At 48.1% G+C, this 23898-nt stretch overlaps 1 protein-coding gene across 1 annotated transcript; it reads left to right on the top strand.

Annotated features, from left to right (window-relative positions):
• The first annotated feature begins 304 nt into the window (after positions 1–304).
• ITGA10 (integrin subunit alpha 10) lies at positions 305–19632 on the top strand. Its single transcript, XM_032151601.2, has 30 exons — positions 305–429; positions 2315–2426; positions 2626–2735; positions 2952–3043; positions 3268–3382; positions 4982–5109; positions 5587–5735; positions 6873–7023; positions 7216–7381; positions 7516–7589; positions 7813–7957; positions 8170–8318; positions 8556–8699; positions 8841–9044; positions 9639–9769; positions 10481–10647; positions 10744–10886; positions 11583–11696; positions 11906–11991; positions 12153–12294; positions 12467–12559; positions 12719–12795; positions 12948–13037; positions 13459–13543; positions 13715–13828; positions 14100–14180; positions 14416–14529; positions 16381–16476; positions 16742–16855; positions 17153–19632. The coding sequence occupies exons 1-30, from the start codon at positions 378–380 to the stop codon at positions 17216–17218; spliced, it is 3504 nt and encodes a 1167-aa protein (XP_032007492.1). The 5' UTR covers positions 305–377; the 3' UTR covers positions 17219–19632.
• The last annotated feature ends 4266 nt before the right edge of the window (positions 19633–23898 follow it).

The following is a 23898-nucleotide window of genomic DNA, read 5'->3' as shown; positions in this document are numbered from 1 at the left end:
TTTAAGATTATTTTCTTATAAAAAAGAATCCATCTCCCACTCCTGTTCCAAATTTGAGGAAAGCATTATTGACTTGGCAACAATAAACAGAAAAAAAGAAATAGCAGAAATGGGCAAAAAAAATATGTTCTCTGTATATAGAGATGAGGCCTCCAGGGGGCAGCACCAAGGCAGAGAAGTAGACTAAGATCGCTCAGTCCTTTCCTTGGTCTGGGGCTCCCCACAGTTCCCCACCATCACTCCTCCCATTCCTTCCAACTTTATTTTTAGCTGCCATTGGGAGGGGGCAGGATGGGAGGGAAAGTAAAGAAAACAGAAAAGGAGAGGGACAGACAGAGGCCAGAGGACTTCTCATACCGGACAGAAACCGATCAGGCATGGAACTCCCCCTCGTCACTCACCTGTTCTTGCCCCTGGTGTTCCTGACAGGTGAGGGAAGTTAACTTCTTGGTTTCTGGTGGGAATGGAAGATATATAGATTGTTTGGAATTGGGACTATTAGAGTTAAAATTCTTTGGGATTTAGGTTAGGAAGCAAACACTGGTTCTACATTTCTTGTATGTGCGTCTGTGTCCTTGTGCATTTTTATGCCCTCACATGTGACTGAATATTGAGACTGGCACGGGCTAAAGCTGCCTAGGACCTTGTGTAAGATTTGTATCTGATAATAATTATTATAATTATTTTTTAAAGATAGGATCTCACTTTGTTGCCTAGGCTGGAGTGCAGTGGTGCAACCACAGCTCAGCAGTTGGGACTACTAGGTACGCGCCACCACACACAGCTAATTTTTTTTTTTTGAAACAGGGTCTCACTCTGTCACTCAAGCTGGAGTGCAGTGGCATGATCATGGCTCACTCTAGCCTCAACCTCCCAGGCTGAGGTGATCCTTCCACCTTGGCCTCCCGAGTAGCTGGGACTATAGGCGTGTGCTGCCACGCCTGGCTAATTTTTTTTTTTTTTTTAGAGACGGAGTTTTGCCATGTTGGCCAGGCTGGTCTTTAACTCCTGGACTCAAGCAATCTGCCCCCACAGCCGCCCAAAGTGCTGGGATTACAGGCATGAGCCACCATGCTTGGCTGAGATTTATATCTAAATATATAAAATCTTCATCCTAAGCCCTATAGGGGTAAGGAGACAAAAAAGAAATGTGATGTGACCTTCCACGTGGCTAATCTGATTCCTATTATCCCCTCCCTAACTTCTTACCCTTGGTGGTCCCTGGGGCCTGAGGCATAACTAACTATATAGTCAGAACTCTGGGTTTATCTAACCAATGAGCTGCAGTTTCTGGTCATACAGCCCTGCCAGTTTTCTGGATGCAAAACTGCATACAAAACACCTTTCTGAAAATGAGCATAGTTTGGGAGAAAGCTATAGCCATTGGTAATGGTGAGGGGGTAGCCTGAGAGGGGGTTGCTTAGAAGTACAGAGCAAGACATAGTTGGGGAAAGGACCATGGGAAGGACAAGAGGCCTGGAATTTTTCCTTGGCAGTGCCCTGTAATCATTGTTTCCTAAAATACCAGCTCTGATTTTAAAGGCATTGGGGTCAAAACGGAAGATCAGCCAGGGTCGGGCACCTTTAGAGTGGGCTGAAGGCTGAGGAAACCACGGAGGTAGGCAGGGGACCAGTTGGGAGAGTAGATTAGTTAAAAAGGAAGCAGGTTGTGGGAAACTTCAGGGTGATGGGACCCTTGGAAAGGATGGATGGCAAACTATGTGTGTGGGCAGGCAAGTGGCCCCACCCAGTTAATTACCACTGAGATTTCCAAGGCTGGAATCAACCAGGAACCTAGACATTGGAAAAAGACAGTAAGTGTGACAATGACACTGAAAGTCAGGAAGAGATAAAGAAGGAGAGAGCCAGACATGCAGTGCTCCTTAGCTTCCTTTCATTCCCCCTATCTTGGGGAGAATTGGAAGCAATGGTTGTTCTGGGGATACAGAAAGGCCCTCTCCCTCTTTTGACCCTCACAGTTTGTTGAGGAGAGTGTGTGGGAGGAATGTTGTGGAAAAGAGTAACTTGACCTTTTCAGACATGTCTGTGAATGAAATTTCAGGGGTGGGAATGGAAATACAGCTGTACATCAGCATGGCAGAGAGCCACAGTTTAGGCATCTGGACACAAACACAGGAAGGGAATCATCTTTGCCTGGAGCTCTGAGTACATGACACTGAGTGAGGCCAGAAAAGTTTATGAGTGAAAAAGCAGGCAGACAGACTGAGATTAAGACGCTTCCTCACAGCTTCTCTCTGGCTGTGCCTCTAGCCATTCACCACCTCATACTAACCTTATGATCCTGGCCCCACAGGTCTCTGCTCCCCCTTTAACCTGGATGAACATCACCCACGCCTATTCCCAGGGCCACCAGAAGCTGAATTTGGATACAGTGTCTTACAACATGTTGGGGGTGGACAGCGATGGTGAGGAAGAAACCAGCGCGCCAGGGGATTGGGACTGTAGTAGTGCTAACAAAGGGGAGGCAAGATAGATGGGACTCTAAACTAATCTGGCCTTTTGAAAGTGGCTGGGGCTCTAAACTTACCACCTCCATGCTCTTTCCCTTTGGCCTATGTCAAGGGTCATGTTCGCCCTATGCTTACATTCACATCCTCTTCCCAGGATGCTGGTGGGCGCCCCCTGGGATGGGCCTTCAGGCGACCGGAGGGGGGACGTTTATCGCTGCCCTGTAGGGGGGGCCCACAATGCCCCATGTGCCAAGGGCCACTTAGGTAAGAAGATGCCTGACCCGTCTCCTCCTAACCCCTGACCTTGATACTCTAGAAGCTTCAACTCCCTATACCTCAGCTTTTTCATGCCTAAAATGCACATACTCCCTGCCCCCAATCAGATACCAACCCCTGCTCATTCTCCTCCAAAATCACATGAATTCAAGCACCCCATCTATGACCCCATGATCTCATTCTCTTCCACCTCCTTCCAACCAGGTGACTACCAACTGGGAAATTCATCTCATCCTGCTGTGAATATGCACCTGGGGATGTCTCTGTTAGAGACAGATGGTGATGGGGGATTCATGGTGAGCTAAGGAAAGGGTGGTGGCAGTGTCTTTGAAGGTCCATAAAAGAAAAAAGAGAAGTGTGGTAAGGGAAAATGGTCTGTGTGGAGGGGTCAAGGAGTTAAAAACCCTAGAAAGCAAAAGGTAGTTAATGTCAGGGAGTAGTCTTCATGCCTCCTTCAACTGGGAGCATGTTCTGAGGGTGCCCTCCCAAGCCTGGGAGTAACTATTTCCCCCATCCCCAGGCCTGTGCCCCTCTCTGGTCTCGTGCTTGTGGCAGCTCTGTCTTCAGTTCTGGGATATGTGCCCGTGTGGATGCTTCATTCCAGCCGCAGGGAAGCCTGGCACCCACTGCCCAACGTGAGCCAGAGGAAGGCTGAGTACTTGGTTCCCAGAAGGAGATACTGGGTGGGAAAAAGATGGGGCAAAGGGGTACGATGCCTGGCAGAGGGTCTGCATGGCTATCCTCATTGCTACCTAATGTGCTTGCAAAAGCTCCATGTTTCCTAACAGATTAGAATTCAGACTTCTGGCCAGGTGTGGTGGCCCACACCTGTAATCCCAGCACTTTGGGAGGCCAAGGTGGGCAGATCACTTGAGGTCAGGAGTTCAAGACCAGCCTGGCCAACATGGTGAAACCCCATCTCTACTAAAAAAAAAAAAATACAAAAATTAGCTGGGCGCGGTGGTGCATGCCTGTAATCTCATCTACTCGGGAGGCTACGGCAGGAGAATCTCACTTCAACCCAGGAGGTGGAGGTTGCGGTGAGCCAAGATTGTGCCACTGCACTCTAGCCTGAGTGACAGAGTAAGTGAGACTCCATCTCAAAGATAATAATAATAATGATTCAGACTCCTTATCAGGAGTCCATGATCTGGCCTGGTGCAGTAGCTCATGCCTGTAATCCCAACATTTTGGGAGGCCAACGCAGGAGGATTTCTTGAGGTCTGGAGGTTTGAGACCAGCCTGAGCAACATAGAGAGACCCCATCTCTACAAAAATAAAAAATAAAAAAATTAGCTGGGTATGGTGGTGCATGCCTGTGGTCCCAGCTACTCAGGAGGCCAAGGTGGGAGGATCGCTTGAGCTCAGGTGGTCCAGGCTGCAGTGAGCCACGATTATGCCACTACACTCCAGCCTGGGCAACAGAGTGAGACTCTGTCTCAAAAACAAACAAAATGGGCCGGGCGCAGTGGCTCTCGCCTGTAATCCCAGCACTTTGGGAGGCCGAGGCGGGTGGATCACGAGGTCAGGAGATTGAGACCATCCTGGCTAACACGGTAAAACCCCGTCTCTACTAAAAATACAAAAAATTAGCCGGGTGTCGTGGCGGGCGCCTGTAGTCCCAGCTACTCGGAGAGGCTGAGGCAGGAGAATGGCGTGAACCCAGGAGGAGGAGCTTGCAGTGAGCCGAGATCGCGCCACTGCACTCCAGCCTGGGCAACAGAGTGAGACTCCGTCTCAAAAAAAAAAAAAGTTCTCTACCCACATGCCTTTTCTAATATTCTCTTCTCCTTAAACATTTTCAGTCTTCATAGTTGCTACCATGTTTCATTCCCCACCATCAGAACCAATCTGCTTTTGTTCCCCCACCATACAGTCATTGCTATGTTCCTACATAGCATTTAATTCCTTCTTGTTTTTTAGAACATTGTATATATAAATTATATATATGTATATAAATGTGTACGTGTATGTGTGTGTGTGTGTGTTTATATACCTATATATACATATATACACATATATATTTATATATATACTTACATACACACAATTACTAAAGATTACTAAAGGAATATTTTATTAATTTCTACACTTAAACAGAGCCTGGCACAGTACCTTCTTTGCATGTAAGAAGTGCCTTATAAATGTCTAAATTGAACGTGTCCTCCTGTGACCTCTTTCCCTGGTTGCCCCCAGCTCAGTGTCCTCTACCTCAGTGTTCCTCTTCCTTCTAGGCTGCCCAACATACATGGATGTTGTCATCGTCTTGGATGGCTCTAACAGCATCTACCCCTGGTCTGAAGTTCAGACCTTCCTACGAAGACTGGTAGGGAAACTGTTTATTGACCCAGAACAGATACAGGTAAGAGAAGGCAATATGAGCTGGGCGCAGTTGCTTGTGGCACCTACTTAAGAGGTGGAGGTGGGAGGATCCCTTGAGGCTAGGAGTTCAAGACTAGCCTGGGCAATACAGTGAGACCTCATCTCTAAAAATATGAAAAAAAAAATATCCAGGCATGGTGGCATGCGCCTGCAGTCCCAGCTACTCAGGAGGCTGAGGCAAGAGATCAATTGAGCCCATGAGTTTGAGGCTGCAGTGAGCTTTGATCACACAACTGCACTCCAGCCTGGGTGAAAGAGTGAGACCTCATTTCTTAGAGAGAGAGAAAGGCAATATGGATGGGCTTGGAAGGGGAGAGACAGAGAGGGAGGGGATAAATGTAGGTGTTGTCTTCAGTAGTATCCACGTGTTCATCTCTTCTCTCTTACATACTTTCTTCTTCCTCCTCTCCCCGCATCTCACATACATACATTTCATTTGAATGCGCTTTATTCCCAGGTGGGACTGGTACAGTATGGGGAGAGCCCTGTACATGAGTGGTCCCTGGGAGATTTCCGAACGAAGGAAGAAGTGGTGAGAGCAGCAAAGAACCTCAGTCGGCGGGAGGGACGAGAAACAAAGACTGCCCAAGCAATAATGGTGGCCTGGTGAGGCATTGGGAAGAGAGGTGTGGGAGGCTAGAGCAATGAAGGCTTAGAAGAGTTAAGGCGGGGCCAGGCGCGGTGGCTCACGCCTGTAATCCCAGCACTTTGGGAGGCCGAGGCAGGTGGATCACCTGAGGTCGGGAGTTTGAGACCAGCCTCACCAACATGGAGAAACCCCATCTCTACTAAAAATACAAAATTAGCCAGGCGTAGTGGTGCATGCCTGTTCGGAGGCATGCTACTTCGGAGGCTGAGGCAGGAGAATCACTTGAACCCGGGAGGTGGAGGTTGCAGTGAGTCGAGATCACAACATTGCACTCCAGCCTGGGCAACGAGAGCAAAACTCCATCTAAAATAAAATAAAATAAAATGAAATAAAATACACAACATTGCACTCCAGCCTGGGCAACGAGAGCAAAACTCCATCTAAGATAAGATAAAATAAAATAATAAAATAAAAATCTTTCCCTTAAAAAAAAAACGAAGAAGAAGAAGAGTTAGGGTGGGTTTGGAGTGCAGTGTGTATATCCCAAGATGTCTTGCATACTTCTTTGTATGTACACTAATGGTACACAGAGGAAGGCTAAGTGGGCTGTCATTGCACTCCCTCTGACTGCATTTCTACGAAGTGTCTATGTCTGTGTCATCCATATTTCACAGACAGAAGTCTCTTTCTATTCCTCCACTCCAACAATGATCCTGGCCCACAGGTTCTCCACTACTGATGTCCTAGCCCACGTTCCAAACATGATCCAAAACTCATCTCTAGGGGCACAGTGGTAAAATTGAAACAAAACAAAACAACACATCTCTGGGAGAAGTCCCTGCCCAGACCATTCTCTTCCGTTCTATATTTCCTTAATATTTGTCCTCCTAAGTGCAATATTTGTTGAATGAATCTGAGTGTATGAATGTTGTACTTATTTGGACTGATAAGCTACTCTGTATGTTCTATGATATTCAAACATTTGAGCTCTCACTCCATGCCATCTCCATATTAAATACTCAGGAAATGGCCTAAAAAGCAAGATGCCTGACCTCAGGGAAGTGCTGATGTTAAATCGTGTGTGTGTGTGTGTGTGTGTGTGTGTGTGTGTGTCTGCATACATCTGATCTCACCTCACTCCTTTCTCTTCTCAGCACAGAAGGGTTCAGTCAGTCCCATGGGGGCCGACCCGAGGCTGCCAGGCTACTGGTGGTTGTCACTGATGGAGAGTCCCATGATGGAGAGGAGCTTCCTGCAGCACTAAAGGCTTGTGAGGCTGGAAGAGTGACACGCTATGGGATTGCAGTGAGAATTCACCCTGGATCTGGAAGAGTTGGGGAGTGGCAGGGGGGCAGTGTCTTGTGAACTGTCCAAGGACTGGGAACTTGAGGAAAACAAGGGCATTAACTACTTCCCAGACTTCAGCCACATCATGTTAGTTGGCTGTGTTCTGTACCAACTCTTAACACCTCATTCCTTGATCTTATGACCTCTTAGGTCCTTGGTCACTACCTCCGGCGGCAGCGAGATCCCAGCTCTTTCCTGAGAGAAATTAGAACTATTGCCAGTGATCCAGATGAACGATTCTTCTTCAATGTCACAGATGAGGCTGCTCTGACTGACATTGTGGATGCACTAGGAGATCGGATTTTTGGTCTCGAAGGTGAGGATTACTCTGGAGAAATGGACAGGGCGGGAGAAGTTCTGGAGTGTGGGTGGGGCTCTGGAGTGAGTTCAGTAGGTCAAAGGGGAAACTGTCTTCCCCTGATATTGTGTCAATGTTTTCTCATGACCAAGGGTCCCATGCAGAAAACGAAAGCTCCTTTGGGCTGGAAATGTCTCAGATTGGTTTCTCCACTCATCGGCTAAAGGTTGGACAGATTGACCCCTTCATTATTTCTCCCATTCTCTGACTCAGATAACTTCAACCGCAGGGCCCTCCAGATTCCTCCTTTAACCAGCCTCCATGCTCACCTTCCCATGCCTTTCCAACTGAGCCCAGCAGACCTTCAGTGATCTTTTCACTCCTGGAACGTTTTTTTCTCTTTATTCCCCACTGTCTTCTCAGTGACCCCATCTGCTTCTGTCCCACAGGATGGGATTCTCTTTGGGATGGTGGGGGCCTATGACTGGGGAGGCTCTGTGCTATGGCTTGAAGGAGGTCACCGCCTTTTCCCCCCACGAATGGCACTGGAAGACGAGTTCCCCCCTGCACTGCAGAACCATGCAGCCTACCTGGGTGAGCAGCAGAGAGTTGCAGAGGATTTACAGGGTAGGGGAGGAAATACATCCCTAGTGGGGGCGGGTATGAAATACTCCCTCTTAACTCATGCAGTTTCTCACTGACCTCTGGCTACTTCCCTTGGGACCTCCCGCTATGCCTTTAGGGAAACCCCCTACTCTGGACCCCATCTTCTTTTCCTTTACCTCTGTTACTTTGCCCACTTCTAGGTTACTCTGTTTCTTCCATGCTTTTGTGGGGTGGACGCCGCCTGTTTCTCTCTGGGGCTCCTCGATTTAGACATCGAGGAAAAGTCATCGCCTTCCAGCTTAAGAAAGATGGGGCTGTGAGGGTTGCCCAGAGCCTCCAGGGGGAGCAGGTAGGGCATCTAAGGAAGGGTGGGACCTTTGGATTCCCAGGGACCTCCGGGCTGTTGGGGAGGAGTGTGAAGTGGGTAAGAGAGAGGCCTCCAAAGTCTGTGCGGAATTCTGGTTGGCAGAGTCTGTCAGGGATGTAAGGAGCAGACTGGCAGGCTGGTGAGTGCTTCCCACTGAGTCCACTTGTCTACAGTCACCTTCCCTTTTCTCTGGGGTCATAATTACCCACCATTCCCCAGATTGGTTCATACTTTGGCAGTGAGCTCTGCCCATTGGATACAGATAGGGATGGAACAACTGATGTCTTACTTGTGGCTGCCCCCATGTTCCTGGGACCCCAGAACAAGGAAACAGGACGTGTTTATGTGTATCTGGTGGGCCAGGTGAGACTTGCTGGGACCCCCCACCCTGGACTTGCGTTGTGGGGGTGGAGGGAGGGAAGGAGGGAAAGTGCACATATTTGAGGGTTTGCTGAGAGGTTGGGGCTGCCAGATTAGCATCTTCTATCTTCTCTCCTCCACCAGCAGTCCTTGCTGACCCTCCAAGGAACACTTCAGCCAGAACCCCCGCAGGATGCTCGGTTTGGCTTTGCCATGGGTGCTCTTCCTGATCTGAACCAAGATGGCTTTGCTGATGTGGCTGTGGGGGCGCCTCTGGAGGATGGGCACCAGGGAGCACTGTACCTGTACCATGGAACCCAGAGTGGAGTCAGGCCCCATCCTGCCCAGGTCAGGAGTACCCAAATAAAGCAGGGGCACAGTTGTAGGAAGAGGAGTAGGGGGATGCCCTTTGCTTGTCAATAGTCCCCTTGGCTTGAGACCCAAACTGAACAAGTGCTTTTATTAGTAGGCAAAAACATAAGGCAGTGGACAGGTTGCTGAACTAAGAACTCCTGAACACAGGCAAGTTTCTCTTATTCCCAGGACTGACGGGAGGATTATAAAGAGCAAGGCACGGCCGGGTGTGATAGCTCACACCTGAAATCCCAGCACTTTGGGAGGCCGAGGCAGGCGGATCACCTGAGGTCGGGAGTTCGAGACCAGCCTGGCCAACGTGATGAAACTCTACTAAAAATACAAAAAATTAGCCAGGCCTGGTGGCGCACACCTATAATCCCAGCTACTCAGGAGGCTAGGGCAGGAGAATCACTTGAACCTGGGAGGTGGAGGTTGCAGTGAGCCAAGATCACACCATTGCACTCCAGCCTAGGCAACAAGAGTGAAACTCCATCTCAAAAATAAATAAATAAAAAGAGCAAGGCAGAAGGCCTGAGAAACTAGGTGTATGGGTCCCTGCCTCAGTCTCCTCTCTCTTCCTCTCAGAGGATTGCTGCTGCCTCCATGCCACACGCCCTCAGCTACTTTGGCCGAAGTGTGGATGGCCGGCTAGATCTGGATGGAGATGATCTGGTCGATGTGGCTGTGGGTGCCCAGGGGGCAGCCATCCTGCTCAGGTGAGGGGTCCCAGCTCAGGTAGCAGTGGACAGCATAGCATAGCTGTTAAAGGCAAGGGCCTTAAAGTCACAGACTGAGATTTGGGTTTCTTGGTCAACTTACTCTGTGCCTCCATTCCTAGTTTATTAAATGACAATAGTAATAGTACCTACCTTATAGGTTTATTGTGAAGATTAAATGAGATAATCCATATAATGATTTTAACACAGTGCCAAGCATATAAGTGCTTATTGAAGTGAATCTAGGGCCGGGTACAGTGGCTCACACCTGTAATCCCAGCGAAGGTAGGAGGATCATTTGAGGCCAGGAGTTCAAGACCAGCCTGACCAACATAGTGAAACCCCGTCTCTACTAAAAATACAAAAAATTAGCTGAGCATGGTGGTTGGCGCCAGTAATCCCAGCTACTCGGGAGGCTGAGGCAGGAGAATCACTTGAACCCAGGAGGCAGAGGTTGCAGTGAGCTGAGATCGCCCCACTGCACTCCAGCATGGGCCACAGAGTGAGACTCCATCTCAAAAAAAAAAAAAAAAAAAAAAGATCAGTGACATGAATCTATTATCTTACTTCTGTCAGAGGGTTCGGGGGAGGGTGACATGTGCATTCAGCCCCTCCTTCTTTGTTTTGACCATGGGGAAGCAAGCACTGGGCTTGCACTTCTCAGAGGGCTTATCTCCTACTGCTAGAATTTCTTTTCCACGCTGTTCCCAGCTCCCAGCCCATTGTCCATCTGGCCCCATCACTGGAGGTGACCCCACAGGCCATCAGTGTGGTTCAGAGGGACTGTAGGCGGCGAGGCCAGGAGGCAGTCTGTCTGACTGCAGCCCTTTGCTTCCAAGTGACCTCCCGTACTCCTGGTCGCTGGGATCACCGATTCTGTGAGTGACTAAAGTGCATCACAGGCAACTCTCAATTCCTTGCATGCCTTCCTCACTAGATCCCTTTCCATCCTCACTCTTGCCTCCTTCATTCAGACATGAGGTTCACCGCATCACTGGATGAATGGACAGCTGGGGCACGTGCAGCATTTGATGGCTCTGGCCAGAGGTTGTCCCCTCGGAGGCTCCGGCTCAGTGTGGGGAATGTCACTTGTGAGCAGCTACACTTCCATGTGCTGGTAAGGAGAGGGCAGTGCATCAGGGCCTGAGAATGAGGAGAAAGCTGGGTCAGAGGAGGAATTTCAGCTGAATCAGCAAGAAAGCCAAAGCTGGGAAAATGAGATGATTCAGACTTTGGAGTCAGGGCTGATCTGGGTTTGAATCCTAGCTCTGCCATTTACCACCTATGAATTCTGGCAAGTCCAACTCTCAGTTTTCTTGTCTGCAAAGGGGTGATAATAATAATAACTGTATCATAGGAGTTGTATTAAAATTAAATTTAGCCGGGCGCAGTGGCTCACGCCTGTAATCCCAGCACTTTGGGAGGCTGAGGCGGGCGGATCACAAGGTCAGGAGATCGAGACCATCCTGGCTAACATGGTGAAACCCCATCTCTACTAAAAATACAAAAAATTAGCCGGGCGTGGTTGCGGGCGCCTGTCGTCCCAGCTACTCGGGAGGCTGAGGCAGGAGAATGGCCTGAACCCAGGAGGCAGAGCTTGCAGTGAGCCGAGATGGTGCCACTGCACTCCAGCCTGGGTGACAGAGCGAGACTCCATCTCAAAAAAATAAATAAATTAATTAATTAATTAAATTTAGTAATACAGTTAAGATCTTAGGACAGTGCCCAGCACACAGAAAATGCTTCATAAATGATCACTACAATTATCACAAGATCCTTGAATCTGTGACTCTGTGACTCTGTTTTCCTTCAGGATACATCAGATTACCTCCGGCCAGTGGCCTTGACTGTGACCTTTGCCTTGGACAATACCACAAAGCCAGGGCCTGTGCTGAATGAGGGCTCACCCACCTCTATACAAAAGCTGGTCAGCAGTGCCATGCCCTGCCCCTTGCTCCCAACACTGCCCTCCTTCAAGAGAAAAGGGAGGGAGGGAGAGGACATGAGATCATGGTGAAATCTGACCTGGGCTCCTCTAATCAAAATATACCCACTTTTGTCTTTTCACTTTCCCCCTATTCTATTTCTTTCCTCCTTGCTTTCCTCTCAACCCTTAGCCCCTTCCCTTTCTTCCAGGTCCCCTTCTCAAAGGATTGTGGCCCTGACAATGAATGTGTCACAGACCTGGTGCTTCAAGTGAATATGGACATCAGAGGCTACAGGTTGGATGGACATGTACTAGGCAAACCAGGGTGACCTGAGACAGACTGGAAGGGACTCGAAGGGCGGGTAGGGGGTTGTTTCTTACCCATGATAACAAAAGTGAGACTTTTGGCACTCCCCTCCTTCAACTCCTGGTCTCTCCCTCATTCATCATTCCCAGGAAGGCCCCATTTGTGGTTCGAGGTGGCCGGCGGAAAGTGCTGGTATCTGCAACTCTGGAGAACAGGAAGGAAAATGCTTACAATACTAGCCTGAGTCTCATCTTCTCTAGAAACCTCCACCTGGCCAGTCTCACTCCTCAGGTGCCCTTGGAGGAGGGGGTGTGGGAGAAGGAAAGAAAGGAGGAGGAAGAAGATTGGGGTATTGGCCTCATCTGTGAGGTGCTCTAGAGAAAGGCTCAGTGTTTAGAGGCTGTGGGTAGGACAGCAGTTGCAGCCCCAGCTCCAGCTTCTATCTCCATTCCCCTGCCCTCAGAGAGACAGCCCAATAAAGGTGGAATGTGCAGCCCCTTCTGCTCATGCCCGGCTCTGCAGTGTGGGGCATCCTGTCTTCCAGACTGGAGCCAAGGTGAGTGGGGGTCTAGGATGAAAAGAGGGCTCTAGGAGGGCAGAGGCTGGGATCTGAGGGTCCTGGGACTTCAGGGAAGGGGGCACACAAGGGCTCCTGTTCCTCTGTAGTTGTTCCATGAGGAAGACTCTACCATTACCCTGTGTCCCCTGCCCCTAGGTGACCTTTCTGCTAGAGTTTGAGTTTAGCTGCTCCTCTCTCCTGAGCGAGGTCTTCGTGAAGCTGACTGCCAGCAGGTGAGAATGAAGGGAACTTTCTTCCAGACCTCTCCTCCTACTGAGTCTTGACTGGAGGGGTAGGGAGGAACAACACTGATTCCTCTATTAACAAAGAAGGGTGTCTTCTGAGGAGGGCTTGAGATGTGAGCTTCTCCCCTCTGACCCTGCAGTGACAGCCTGGAGAGAAATGGGACCCTTCAAGATAACACAGCCCAGACCTCAGCCTACATCCAATATGAGCCCCACCTCCTGTTCTCTAGGTATGCCCAGCTTCTAGGTGGGCATCAGACCCAGTTCTGATCTCAGACTCATACCCTTATGCTGCTTCCCTCCCCTTCCATGTGCCTCAGTGTTTCCAAAAACCCAAGCCCTTGCGGCTGCTCAGTCTTTTTGCCCTCAATCCTATTTATGCTGAATCTTCCCTTTTAAGCATCTTACTTTCCTAGGTATAGGGTTTTGCCAGGCCTTGGGCACTGGAGCTGGGATGAGGGGATATGGGATGTAGCCATAAAGCTTGCATTGTCTGTGTCATATTCTACTTATGTCTTCTCCATGTACCCCCATCTCTTTATCCATGTGCTGGCCCTGCCTCCTCTGAATCCACGTCTGTGTGCTGATCATGTGCCCCTGTGTCTGTGTCATGGCTGTGACCATGTACTTCCTAACTTGGTGTTCACACAGTGAGTCTACCCTGCACCGCTATGAGGTTCACCCATATGGGACCCTCCCAGCGGGTCCTGGCCCAGAATTCAAAACCACTCTTAGGGTGAGAAGATGGAGGGGTCTTGGCATGAGGAGGAGGTGGGGGAACAACAGCTTTGTGGGAAAAGGATGAGAAGGGTCTCTCTTGGATTTTAATGGTATCTAGGGTGAAGGGGAACAAATGAGGAAGGGTCTTCTGTCTCCCACTTCTTCCTATTCCCAACCTTCCTCTTAGGTTCAGAACCTAGGCTGCTATGTGGTCAGTGGCCTCATCATCTCAGCACTCCTTCCAGCTGTGGCCCATGGGGGCAATTACTTCCTATCACTGTCTCAAGTCATCACTAACAATGTGAGTCTGGTCTAGGAGGGCATGGAATCCTGCCGCCTTGAGCTGGTGGACTCACTAAAGCTGGACACCACACCAGCTCCCTATCTGTTGGGCCACTGCTCTTGGGGCTCCTCTCTCTGGGGGGCTTTCTTTTTACACATGTGGCTTATTTGAGAGAAGAAAAAGGGATTATAAGGGGAAGAACTACAAGGGTGTGGGTATGTTCCAACTCAGCCTTGAGTGGCTAGCGCCACCCCATCAGGAGGGTCTTTCAAGTTGGATCTTCCTCTAGGCAAGCTGCATAGTGCAGAACCTGACTGAACCCTCAGGCCCACCTGTGCATCCAGAGGAGCTTCAACACACAAACAGACTGGTATGAGTCACAAGGGGGTGTCCAGAGTGAGAATGCAAGTGGAGCGGGGTGCCTTGGGACAAGGGGGTAGGAACTGGAGCGGGGAAGAAGGGATCTTTCCACCCCAGGGTCCTGATCTGGAGTGGGAATGAAAATGGAGTCAGGTGCCTTGGGACAAGACTGTGTGAACTAGAGGTGGGGAAAGAGGATCTTTCCACCCCAGAGTCCTGATCTGTCTCTCTCTCTCTCCTGTTAGAATGAGAGCAATACTCAGTGTCAGGTGGTGAGGTGCCACCTTGGGCAGCTGGCAAAGGGGACTGAGGTCTCTGTTGGACTATTGAGGCTGGTTCACAATGAATTTTTCCGAAAAGTAAGCCTTTCCTTTTCTACTACTCCCCACTTCTGCTCCTTTCTGGAACTTTAGCATAGGTTTTGTAGGTAGGTAGACCCACATTCAAGTTTAACTTTTGCCTCTTACTAGCTATTTGACCATGAGCAAGTTATTTCATCTCTCTAAGCCTCTTTTTCCTTATCTCTAAAATGGGAAGATGATACCAATTTCATGGGGTTGTTATAAAGAATAAATGAATAATGAGCTGGACATATGGTGAACACTCAATGGAAGCTAGTTATTATCCTTGTATTTTCCTCCATTGACCATTCCTTAGTGCTGTATCAATCAACATTTACAGGATACCTAAATTTAATCAGTTAATAATCCATCAAGTTCCTGTTATGTAAAAGGCCCTGTATTAGGTTGACACTGAGGTGAATATCTCCAACATTTAGCCTCATGCCTAACTCATTGTAGGTGCTTAGTATATTTTTGCTAAATGAATGAATAATTGATATTACATGCAGGATTTGTATTGGGGAGTGGTGGGAAGTAAGATTGTATAGGTGAGAGGGATCTAGATTATGAAAGGCCTCTGAAGCCAGGGAGAAATTGAATTTAATATAACAGGTAGTGAGGAGTCAGTGTGAGTTCCTCCTGGGCAGAGAAATGGCATCTTAATTGTAATGGCTGTTTGGCACTAAGGTTGATGTTGTGCTTTCCCATATCTACCTGGAATAACACAAGATCCCTGGGATGTCATCATATGTTTCAGGGAAGTTAAGTCCAATAAACCACCTTTCTCCAAGTCTCTGTCCTTCTTTGGTATCTTTTTTTCATTAGTCTATTCATGCTTTCAACAAAGATTTATTAAGAAACCACTACATGGCTGGGCGCGGTGGCTCACGCCTGTAATCCCTGCACTTTGGGAGGCCAAGGTGGGCAGATCATGAGATCAGGAGATCGAGACCATCCTGGCTAACATGGTGAAACCCCATCTCTACTAAAAATACAAAAAATTAGCCAGGTGTGGTGGCGGGCACCTATAGTCCCAGCTACTTGGGAGGTTGAGGCAGGAGAATGACATGAACCCAGGAGGTGCAGCTTGCAATGAGCCGAGATCACGCCACTGCACTCCAGCCTGGGTGACAGAGTGAGACTCCATCTCAAAAAAAAAAAAAAAAAAAAAAGAAACCACTACATACTTGGTACTGTGCTATCTACTAGGTACTAAGGACACAAAGGTTAGTAAGGCACAGCCTTTAACCTATAGGATCTTATAGTTCAGGAGTGAAAAACAGAAGTAAACACCAGGGTTGGTGGGGGTTAGGAGGAATGATTTCCCTAAATCCCAGAGGAGATGACATCTAAACTTCAATCTAAAGGAGGGGTAGAGGTCAGCCAAAGGAAAGAGGAGTAGAATGCGTTTCAGGTAAAGCACTAGATGTGTTGATTGTCCTTGGAAAACAAACAGCAGCAGCAGATGTGACCAGGGGTTTTCCATCTATTGCCCTTCCTCTCTTTTCCCATTGGTCTTCAGCCTTTTCTTTTTTTTTTTTTTTTTTTTTTTTTGAGACAGAGTCTCGCTCTATCGCCCAGGCTGGAGTGCAGTGGCGCAATCTCGGCTCACTGCAAGCTCCGCCTCCCGGGTTCACGCCATTCTCCTGCCTCAGCCTCTCCGAGTAGCTGGGACTACAGGCGCCCGCCACCACGCCCGGCTAATTTTTTTTTTGTATTTTTAGTATAGAGACAGGGTTTCACCGTGGTCTCGATCTCCTGACCTCGTGATCCGCCCGCCTCGACCTCCCAAAGTGCTGGGATTACAAGCGTGAGCCACCGCGCCCGGCCGGCTCATTTTAAATGTCTTCCTATCCACTTGTTCCACAGGCCAAGTTCAAGTCCCTGACAGTGGTCAGCACCTTTGAGCTGGGAACCGAAGAGGGCAGTGTCCTACAGCTGACTGAAGCCTCCCGTTGGAGTGAGGTGGGGCTGGAGACCGAGTTTGAGAGCTATGAAAATAATGATGATGGGTATGGGGTAGGGCCACCCGTGGGCTTTTTCAGAACGAAGGCATCTCCATCAGGCAGCAGGATCCTATTGTTCCACTGCCACCATTCCTGCCTCAGTTTCTTTCCTTTAAGTAGAAGGAGGTTATTTATTCTATTTTGGGGCTGGCTTTGGTATAATGTGGGGTGAGACTAGCTGGGTTACAGGATGCATGTAGAAAACTACTCTTCTTTCCACACAGAGCCTCCTGGAGGTGGTTCAGACCCGGCCCATCCTCATCTCCCTGTGGATCCTCATAGGCAGTGTCCTGGGAGGGTTGCTCCTGCTTGCTCTCCTTGTCTTCTGCCTGTGGAAGGTAAGCACTGCTTTAGTGGGGAGTGTGGAGCATGGTGCCCATGAGTTGAGGGATCCTTGATTATAGCAGAGAGAACAGGATTTGTGCTGGGCAGCTAAGCAGGCTGTGGATGTCATGCCCAGATCTCCTTCACTGTACCCCACAAATGTCGGTTAAATTATTCTAAGCCAAGTAAAATAACTTTGAATTCCATTTTTGGAAACAGAACAAAAGTGAAGACCTCAGATAAGTCTGAGAGCTACTGGCAAGGTTCCCAGTCTAGGCATTTGGTGATGACGCTTATCTTTTCCTGTACAGCTTGGCTTCTTTGCCCATAAGAAAATCCCTGAGGAAGAAAAAAGAGAAGAGAAGTTGGAGCAGTGAATGTAGAATAAGGGTCTAGAAAGTCCTCCCTGGCAGCTTCTTCAAGAGACTTGCATAAAAGCAGAGGTTTGGGGGCTCAGATGGGACAAGCAGCCCCCTCTGGACTATCTCCCCAGACCAGCAGCCTGACTTGACTTTTGAGTCCTAGGGATGCTGCTGGCTAGAGATGAGGCTTTACCTCAGACAAGAAGAGCCGGCACCAAAACTAGCCATGCTTCCACCCTCTGCTTCCCTCCTCCTCTTGATCCTGGTTCCATAGCCAACACTGGGGCTTTTGTTTGGGGTCCTTTTATCCCCAGGAATCAATAATTTTTTTGCCTAGGTGCCTGACTCCTTTCAGATTCCCTTTATCTTCCCTCACAGTTTGGAAAGGATGAGGGTTATCTTCCTGGATTCTTCCACCCTCTCACCTTCCTGCCTGTTCTCCACTCCACAGGAGGGAGCTGACGTTGGCTTGAAAGGAGTAAAGTCAACATCTGCTGCTTTCCTGTGGACTCTGGTGATTCATAGAGCCGGATGGGGAGAGTCAACAGGAAGAAAGGAGGGAGGAGGAAAAGCCACAAGAGACATTCTGTACAATTCCAAGGAACAGAGAAGCCTTTAGACAGGCAACTGCCATCCCCCCTGAAACCTGAGACCTGTAGTGCACTCGACCGCCCTCAGGTGTTGGTGAGACAGAGCTGCCCCCCAGGCTCGCTGGGCATAGGCTTCCTGATTCCAAGCCTTTTCTGGAAGCAAAGCCAGGGCCTGGTGCCTGATTTTCTGAAGCCAGGAGCCCTCAGGTGGCTGGAGCTGGAATAGCAGGGAGGACTGGGTCTACCTAGGCAGTATTTTCTCTACTTGCTCTCAAGTCTTATACTCACTCTTGAGCCCTCCTTGGGGCCTGCTTAGAAAGCAGACAGGAGAGAGAGTACAGCTGCTTGATGATGGGAAATGCTTTCACTTTACCAGCTTTGGGAAGCAGCAGCCCCATGGGATCTAAACGTGTGGGGTCTGCATTAAGAAGCCTGCATGGGTGGCATGGGGCTCTGGGGAGCAAGCCCTTACTTGCTCAGCACTAGTTATGTAGCACAAATAGCTCCTAGGAAAATGTTTCTGGGGCAACCCTAGAACCCTGGTCATATTTTGCAGGGTTTCTCTGGTGGAATCAGTTTGCCAGCCCTTGCTTGACGCTTACTGGAAATCTCCAGGTTAATTTCTATCTCTGATCCCTCCCCAATCCACTCCATATTTGGGTCATGGCCAGTAAACGCAGTTGGATTCTTATAGACAACTGGGTAACTTATATTTCTTTGTAATCGAGACTTGAGATATCGAAGTCAGTTATTGGTCTCCAGAGTGAAGCTCTGGGAGCCTTTTGAAGAATCAGCACTCATTTAGAGCTGAAAAGAGAGAAGACCTGATTGGGTGATTGACTAGCAGTCACAGAACCTGTCCTCCCAGGCTGTTCCTGAGGCCTGACCACAGTATTTATTTTGGCATGTCTCTGGCCTTCTGCAGAGGCCCACCCTCATGGGCATTGTCTCTGTTTCCCAGCGGGGTGGACAGTCTATCAGATGGTCAGAACAAATAAAGTTCAGTGTCAAATGACTTTTGGCTCTATATGTATTCCCTAGGATATAGACTGCTCAGTAGTAGTGAGAGGTAGATACTGTTTTGCCTGGGACTTTACAGAGTGGAGTCCCTGGAAGGCAAAGTTAAGAAGTATTTTAAGTGTTTTCTGTGGCTCTCTCACAGGAGATGTATTCTAGCCTCCTGTAATTCTCACCTGCTTAAGTGACCAGAAAGTATAAAGGTCTGGGAAGCACAGAGGCCTAGATTGAAATCCTGTCTACCATTTATTAGCTATATGGCCTTTGGCAAATCATAACTTCCTTGAGGCTCAGATAATAATAAGAGGCTGTGTATTACAGTGGTTAACGATGAAGGCAGATTTGGGTTTAAATCTAGGCTACACAACTTAAAAAGTCTGTTTGACCTAGGACAGACTTAACTTCTCTAAGTCTTGGCTTTCTCATCTTTAAACCTATTAGGGTCATGAAGACAAAATGAAATAATCCAAGAAAAGTGAGCATTTAGTAAATGCTCAGTAAATGGTAACTATTATTATAAAACTATTTTGTCATAAAATAATCTACCATATCATGCCTTGTGAAGATTAAGGGAGAAAGTATACTGGAGCACCAGGTGGTGGTGTTCCTGCTCTCTGACCCATCTCCCAGATTGTGAAGATGTGTTTCTTCTACGTGCTATTGTCTCATCCGCTAAATCTTGTCCTATGCCTCATCTTTTTTTTTTTTTTTTTTTGAGATGGAGTCTCGCTCTGTCCCCCAGGCTGCAGTGCAGTGGCACGATCTCAGCTCACTGCAACCTCTGCCTCCTGGGTCCAAGCAATTCTCCTGCCTCAGCCTCCTGAGTAGTTGGGACTACAGGTATGCACCACCATGCCCAGCTAATTTTTGGATATTTATTTATTTATTTATTTTTTTTTTTTTTCTTGAGACGGAGTCTCGCTTTTTCACCCAGGCTAGAGTGCAGTGGCTCAATCTCGGCTCACTGCAAGCTCTGCCTCCCGGGTTCACGCCATTCTCCTGCCTCAGCCTCTCTGAGTAGCTGGGGCTACAGGCGCCCGCCACCACGCCTGGCTAATTTTTTGTATTTTTAGTAGAGACAGGGTTTCACCGTGGTCTCGATCTCCTGACCTCGTGATCCGCCCGCCTCGGCCTCCCAAAGTGCTGGGATTACAAGCGTGAGCCACCGCGCCCGGCCGATTTTTGGATATTTAGTAGAGACAGGGTTTCGCCATGTTGACCAGGCTGATCTTGAACTCCTGACTCACGTGATCTGCCTGCCTCAGCCTCCCAAAGTGCTGGGATTACAGGTGTGAGCCACTGCGCCTGGCCTGCCTCATCCCTTTTGAAATAAGTTCTTTGAGCCCTCTAAGGTGATAATTAGCTGAATAATTTAAGGTTCTAATGGTAGAGATCAAATCTATTTGATTCCATTAAGCAGGTATCTTCTAGGCTCCTCTTGAGACACCCAGAGTTTTTTCAGTATCCTGAGGGAACACGTGCACTTAAGCAATGGCCTTCTAGAGACCAAGTCTCTGCCGCTATTGCCTTACCCTGAGAATTGTGGCCTGTCTGGCCTATTTGGCACGAACACCATTCTGTGTCAACCTGCTGAGTTGTTTTGTGACAGGAAAGGGTTTCCATTGTGACCCTCAGTGCACTTCATACAGGTTCTAACTTGATCAGCCTTTATGGAGCACACAGTTTCTAGGGCTGAGACTGCAACCATATTATGTTAACAGACTCTCCTCTCCTCTTTACCCTCAGTCAGCCCCCAAGTGGAGGTAGGTTTCCTTGAGGACTGGTTCATCTAATGCTCACATATAAATACATATACACACACATATGTGTGTGTGTGTGTGTGTGTGTGTGTGTGTGTGTATATATTTAAAATTTTTTTAGAGAGGGGGTCTCACTATGTTGCCTAGGCTGGTCTCCAACTCCTGGCCTTAAGCAATCCTCCCATCTTGGCCTTTCCACATGCTGGGATTATAGGTGTGAGCCACTGTGCCTGACCTCATGTAATTCTTTTTTTTTTTTTAGGATTAATTAATTAATTTATTTTTTTAATTTTACTTTAAGTTCTAGGGTATGTGTGCACAACATGCAGGTTTGTTACATATGTATACATGTGCCGTGTTGGTGTGCTGCACCCATTAACTCGTCATTTACATTAGGTATATCTCCTAATGCTATCCCTCCCCACTCCTTGACCTCATGTAATTCTTTATCCATATGATTAAGAGAGAACTTTTAATATATTTTTCCACCTAGAGATTCCCCTCCTATCCATCCTCAGCTCCAGACTGGGGCTTTCTCTAAACCCAATCTTGTTACCCCTTTCTTTGCAATAGTATTAGTTTAAGAAGCAACTGTGTATTGTTCCTTCCTCTGCTTGTTGCTCCTTTGCTTCTTCATTAATTTTTTTCGTTCATTTATTCATCAGATATCAAGCACGTAATATGTGCTTGGCAATGGCAATAATATAAAACACAACTACCATCAAAGAGTCCAGTCCAGTAGCAGAAACAAACATGTAAACAAATAGTGGCAAATACAGCCTGGGCGCAGTGGCTCATGCCTGTGATCCCAGGACTTTGGGAGGTCGTGGCAGGCGGATCACTTGAGTTCAGGAGTTCGAGACCATCTTGGACAACATGGTGAAACCCCTCTTTACCAAAAATGCAAAAACAATTAGCTGGGCACGGTGGTGCGCACCTGTATTCCCATCTCTTGGGAGGCTGAGGTGGGAGGATGGCACGAGCCCAGGAAGTAGAGGTTACAGTGAGCCGAGATCACGCCATCGCACTCCAGCCTGGGTGACAGAGTGAGACACCATCTCAAAAACAAAAAAAAATGGCAAATGCAAAGAGGTGGTTGCTATATATCAACAAGTACTAGGAGTATGTCATACAAGAGGCACACTTTGTTGGGCAGTGGGGGTGGCAGGGTTGTAAGGGAAAACTACAGAAAAAAGAAATTTGGCTGGGGGGTTGTTCTGTGCAGGAAACGCACAAGGGGAGAAGAAAAGACACACACACAATACCTTTAAGGGTAAACAAGCTTTATCCCATGTAAATGGCAATGCAGATATAATAAGCAAATGGTATAAGCAAATTAATATAAGCAAATTATATAATAATAAGCAAATGATATAATAAACAGATTGACATAATAAGCAAATTGCAATGGGAAGGGGAGAAGGGAAAAGATATTTACACTCACCAGACTATGGAGGATTTACCACCAGACTGGGAAGCAGCAGCCTGGGTTCCAGAGTCGAACACCGCACTCACAAGACTATAGAGGATTCACCAGCAGACTGAGAAGCAACAGCCTGGGCTCCAGAGTCGGCCACTCATCCATGCACAGACGAGGAGAGGTCTCATGAAGTTTTGGCGCAGTCTGGGACCCTAGCTCTTTTTGTAACGAGTCGTTTGGCATGAGGCAACGAGGCCCTTGGCAACTGGGATCAAGGAACACAAAACGTTCAACTTATTTTTGCAATTGTCTATTGTTTTTCAATAACTAACTTGTAGGAATAGATTGAAATAGAGATTTCTCCAAAACAGTGCTGGACAAACACCTCAAGGGGCTCACACAACCTGTTCTGGGACTTGGTGACCATTGTTTCTGTCCACGTTCAATTGAGTTCAAATTTAATATTTAACTTTTCCACCACAGGGATCAAATGTGACAGGAGGCATTCTTGGGAGGATTAATCACCAGCTGCAAAGGGAATTGTAAATTAGAACAATTTGAGGCCTGGTGCTCTGGGAGTTGAGGTGAGGAGAATCGCTTGAGCGCAGGAGTTCAAAACCAGTCTGGGCAACATGGTGAAACCCCGTCTCTATCAAATATATGAAAATTAGCTGGGCATGGTGATGTGCACCTGTAGTCCCAGCTACTCAGGACGCTGAAGTGCGAGGATCCCTTGAGCCTAAGAAGTCAAGGCTGCTGCAGTGAGCCGCGATCATTCTATCACACTCCAGCCTGGGTGACAGCAAGACCCTGTCTCAAAACAAAAAAAACAAGGCCAGGCATAGTGGCTCACGCCTGTAATCCCAGCACTTTGGGAGGCCAAGGCAGGTGGATCACTTCAGGTCAGGAATTTGAGACCAGTCTGGCCAACATGGCAAAACCGTGTCTCTATTAAAAATACAAAACTTAGCGGGCGTGATGGCACATACCTGTAATCCCAGCTACTTGGGAGGCTGAGGCAGGAGAATTGCTTGGACCGGGAAGGCAGAGGCTGCAGTGAGTGAGCGGAGATCGTGCCACTGCACTTCAGTCTGGGTGAGACTCTGTCTCAAAAAATAAAAATAATAATAAAAAAGAAACAGTTTGAGTGGCTCCTTTGTGTGAAAGTAATGAGAGATGGGACTGGGAAAGAGGGCGGCAGCGTATGACTCCTGAAGAGCCTTGTAAACCACTTAAGAACTTTGGGCTTTACCCTGTAGGTTTTCTTATGCATTTTAGTGAGCTCTCTCCGGCGAGGAGAGGAGAAAAGAGAGACAGGAAGACCAGTTGGCTGCAACTGACTGTTTAAGAATTACCAAGAGCCTGAACTTCAAGGGCAGTGGAAATAATGAAGACAGTTTTTTGTTTGGTTATTTTTTGTTTCTATGCGGAGGCGGGAGCGGGGGGGCGGGGGCGGCTTAAAATAAAATTACTCTCCTCGCTCTTTGCTCTTTTCTAATTCAGAAGTGCGTTTAAAAATTGAGCCTGGGCCAGGAACAGTGGTGGCTCATGCCTATAATCCCAGCGCTTTGGGAGGCTACAGTGAGGAGAATCGCTTGAGGCCTGGAGTTGAAGACCAGACTGGGTAACATAGAGACACTCCATCTCTTAAAAAAAAAAAAAAAAAAAAAAAAAATTCGCCAGGCGTGGTGGCGCATGCCTGTAGTCTCAGCTACTCGGGAGGCTGGAGTGAGAGGATCCCTTAAGCCCACGAGTTAGAGGTTACGGTGAGCTATGATAGCGCCATGCACTCCAGCCTGGCCGACAGAGGGACAGAGTAGAGACTCTGTCTCAGAAAACAGAAAGAAAAAATAAAATTGAACTTGATCCCCTTTCCTTAGGTTTTGCCCCCCAGGTTACCGTGGGCCG

Source organism: Hylobates moloch, unplaced genomic scaffold, assembly GCF_009828535.3.
Source record: "Hylobates moloch isolate HMO894 unplaced genomic scaffold, HMol_V3 SCAFFOLD_5, whole genome shotgun sequence".
Classification (NCBI taxonomy): Eukaryota; Metazoa; Chordata; class Mammalia; order Primates; family Hylobatidae; genus Hylobates; species Hylobates moloch.
The sequence above is the reverse complement of the archived record's forward strand: the minus strand, read 5'-3'. Positions and strand labels throughout refer to the sequence as shown.

Bases quoted from the DNA above. Each gene is read 5' to 3' on its own strand.
- ITGA10 (XM_032151601.2), top strand. From the start codon at position 378: ATGGAACTCCCCCTCGTCACTCACCTGTTCTTGCCCCTGGTGTTCCTG. The intron at 3,383-4,981 runs GTGAGCCAGAGG...TCTTCCTTCTAG, and splicing joins CCTGGCACCCACTGCCCAAC to GCTGCCCAACATACATGGAT. The intron at 14,530-16,380 runs GTAAGCCTTTCC...CTTGTTCCACAG, and splicing joins ACAATGAATTTTTCCGAAAA to GCCAAGTTCAAGTCCCTGAC.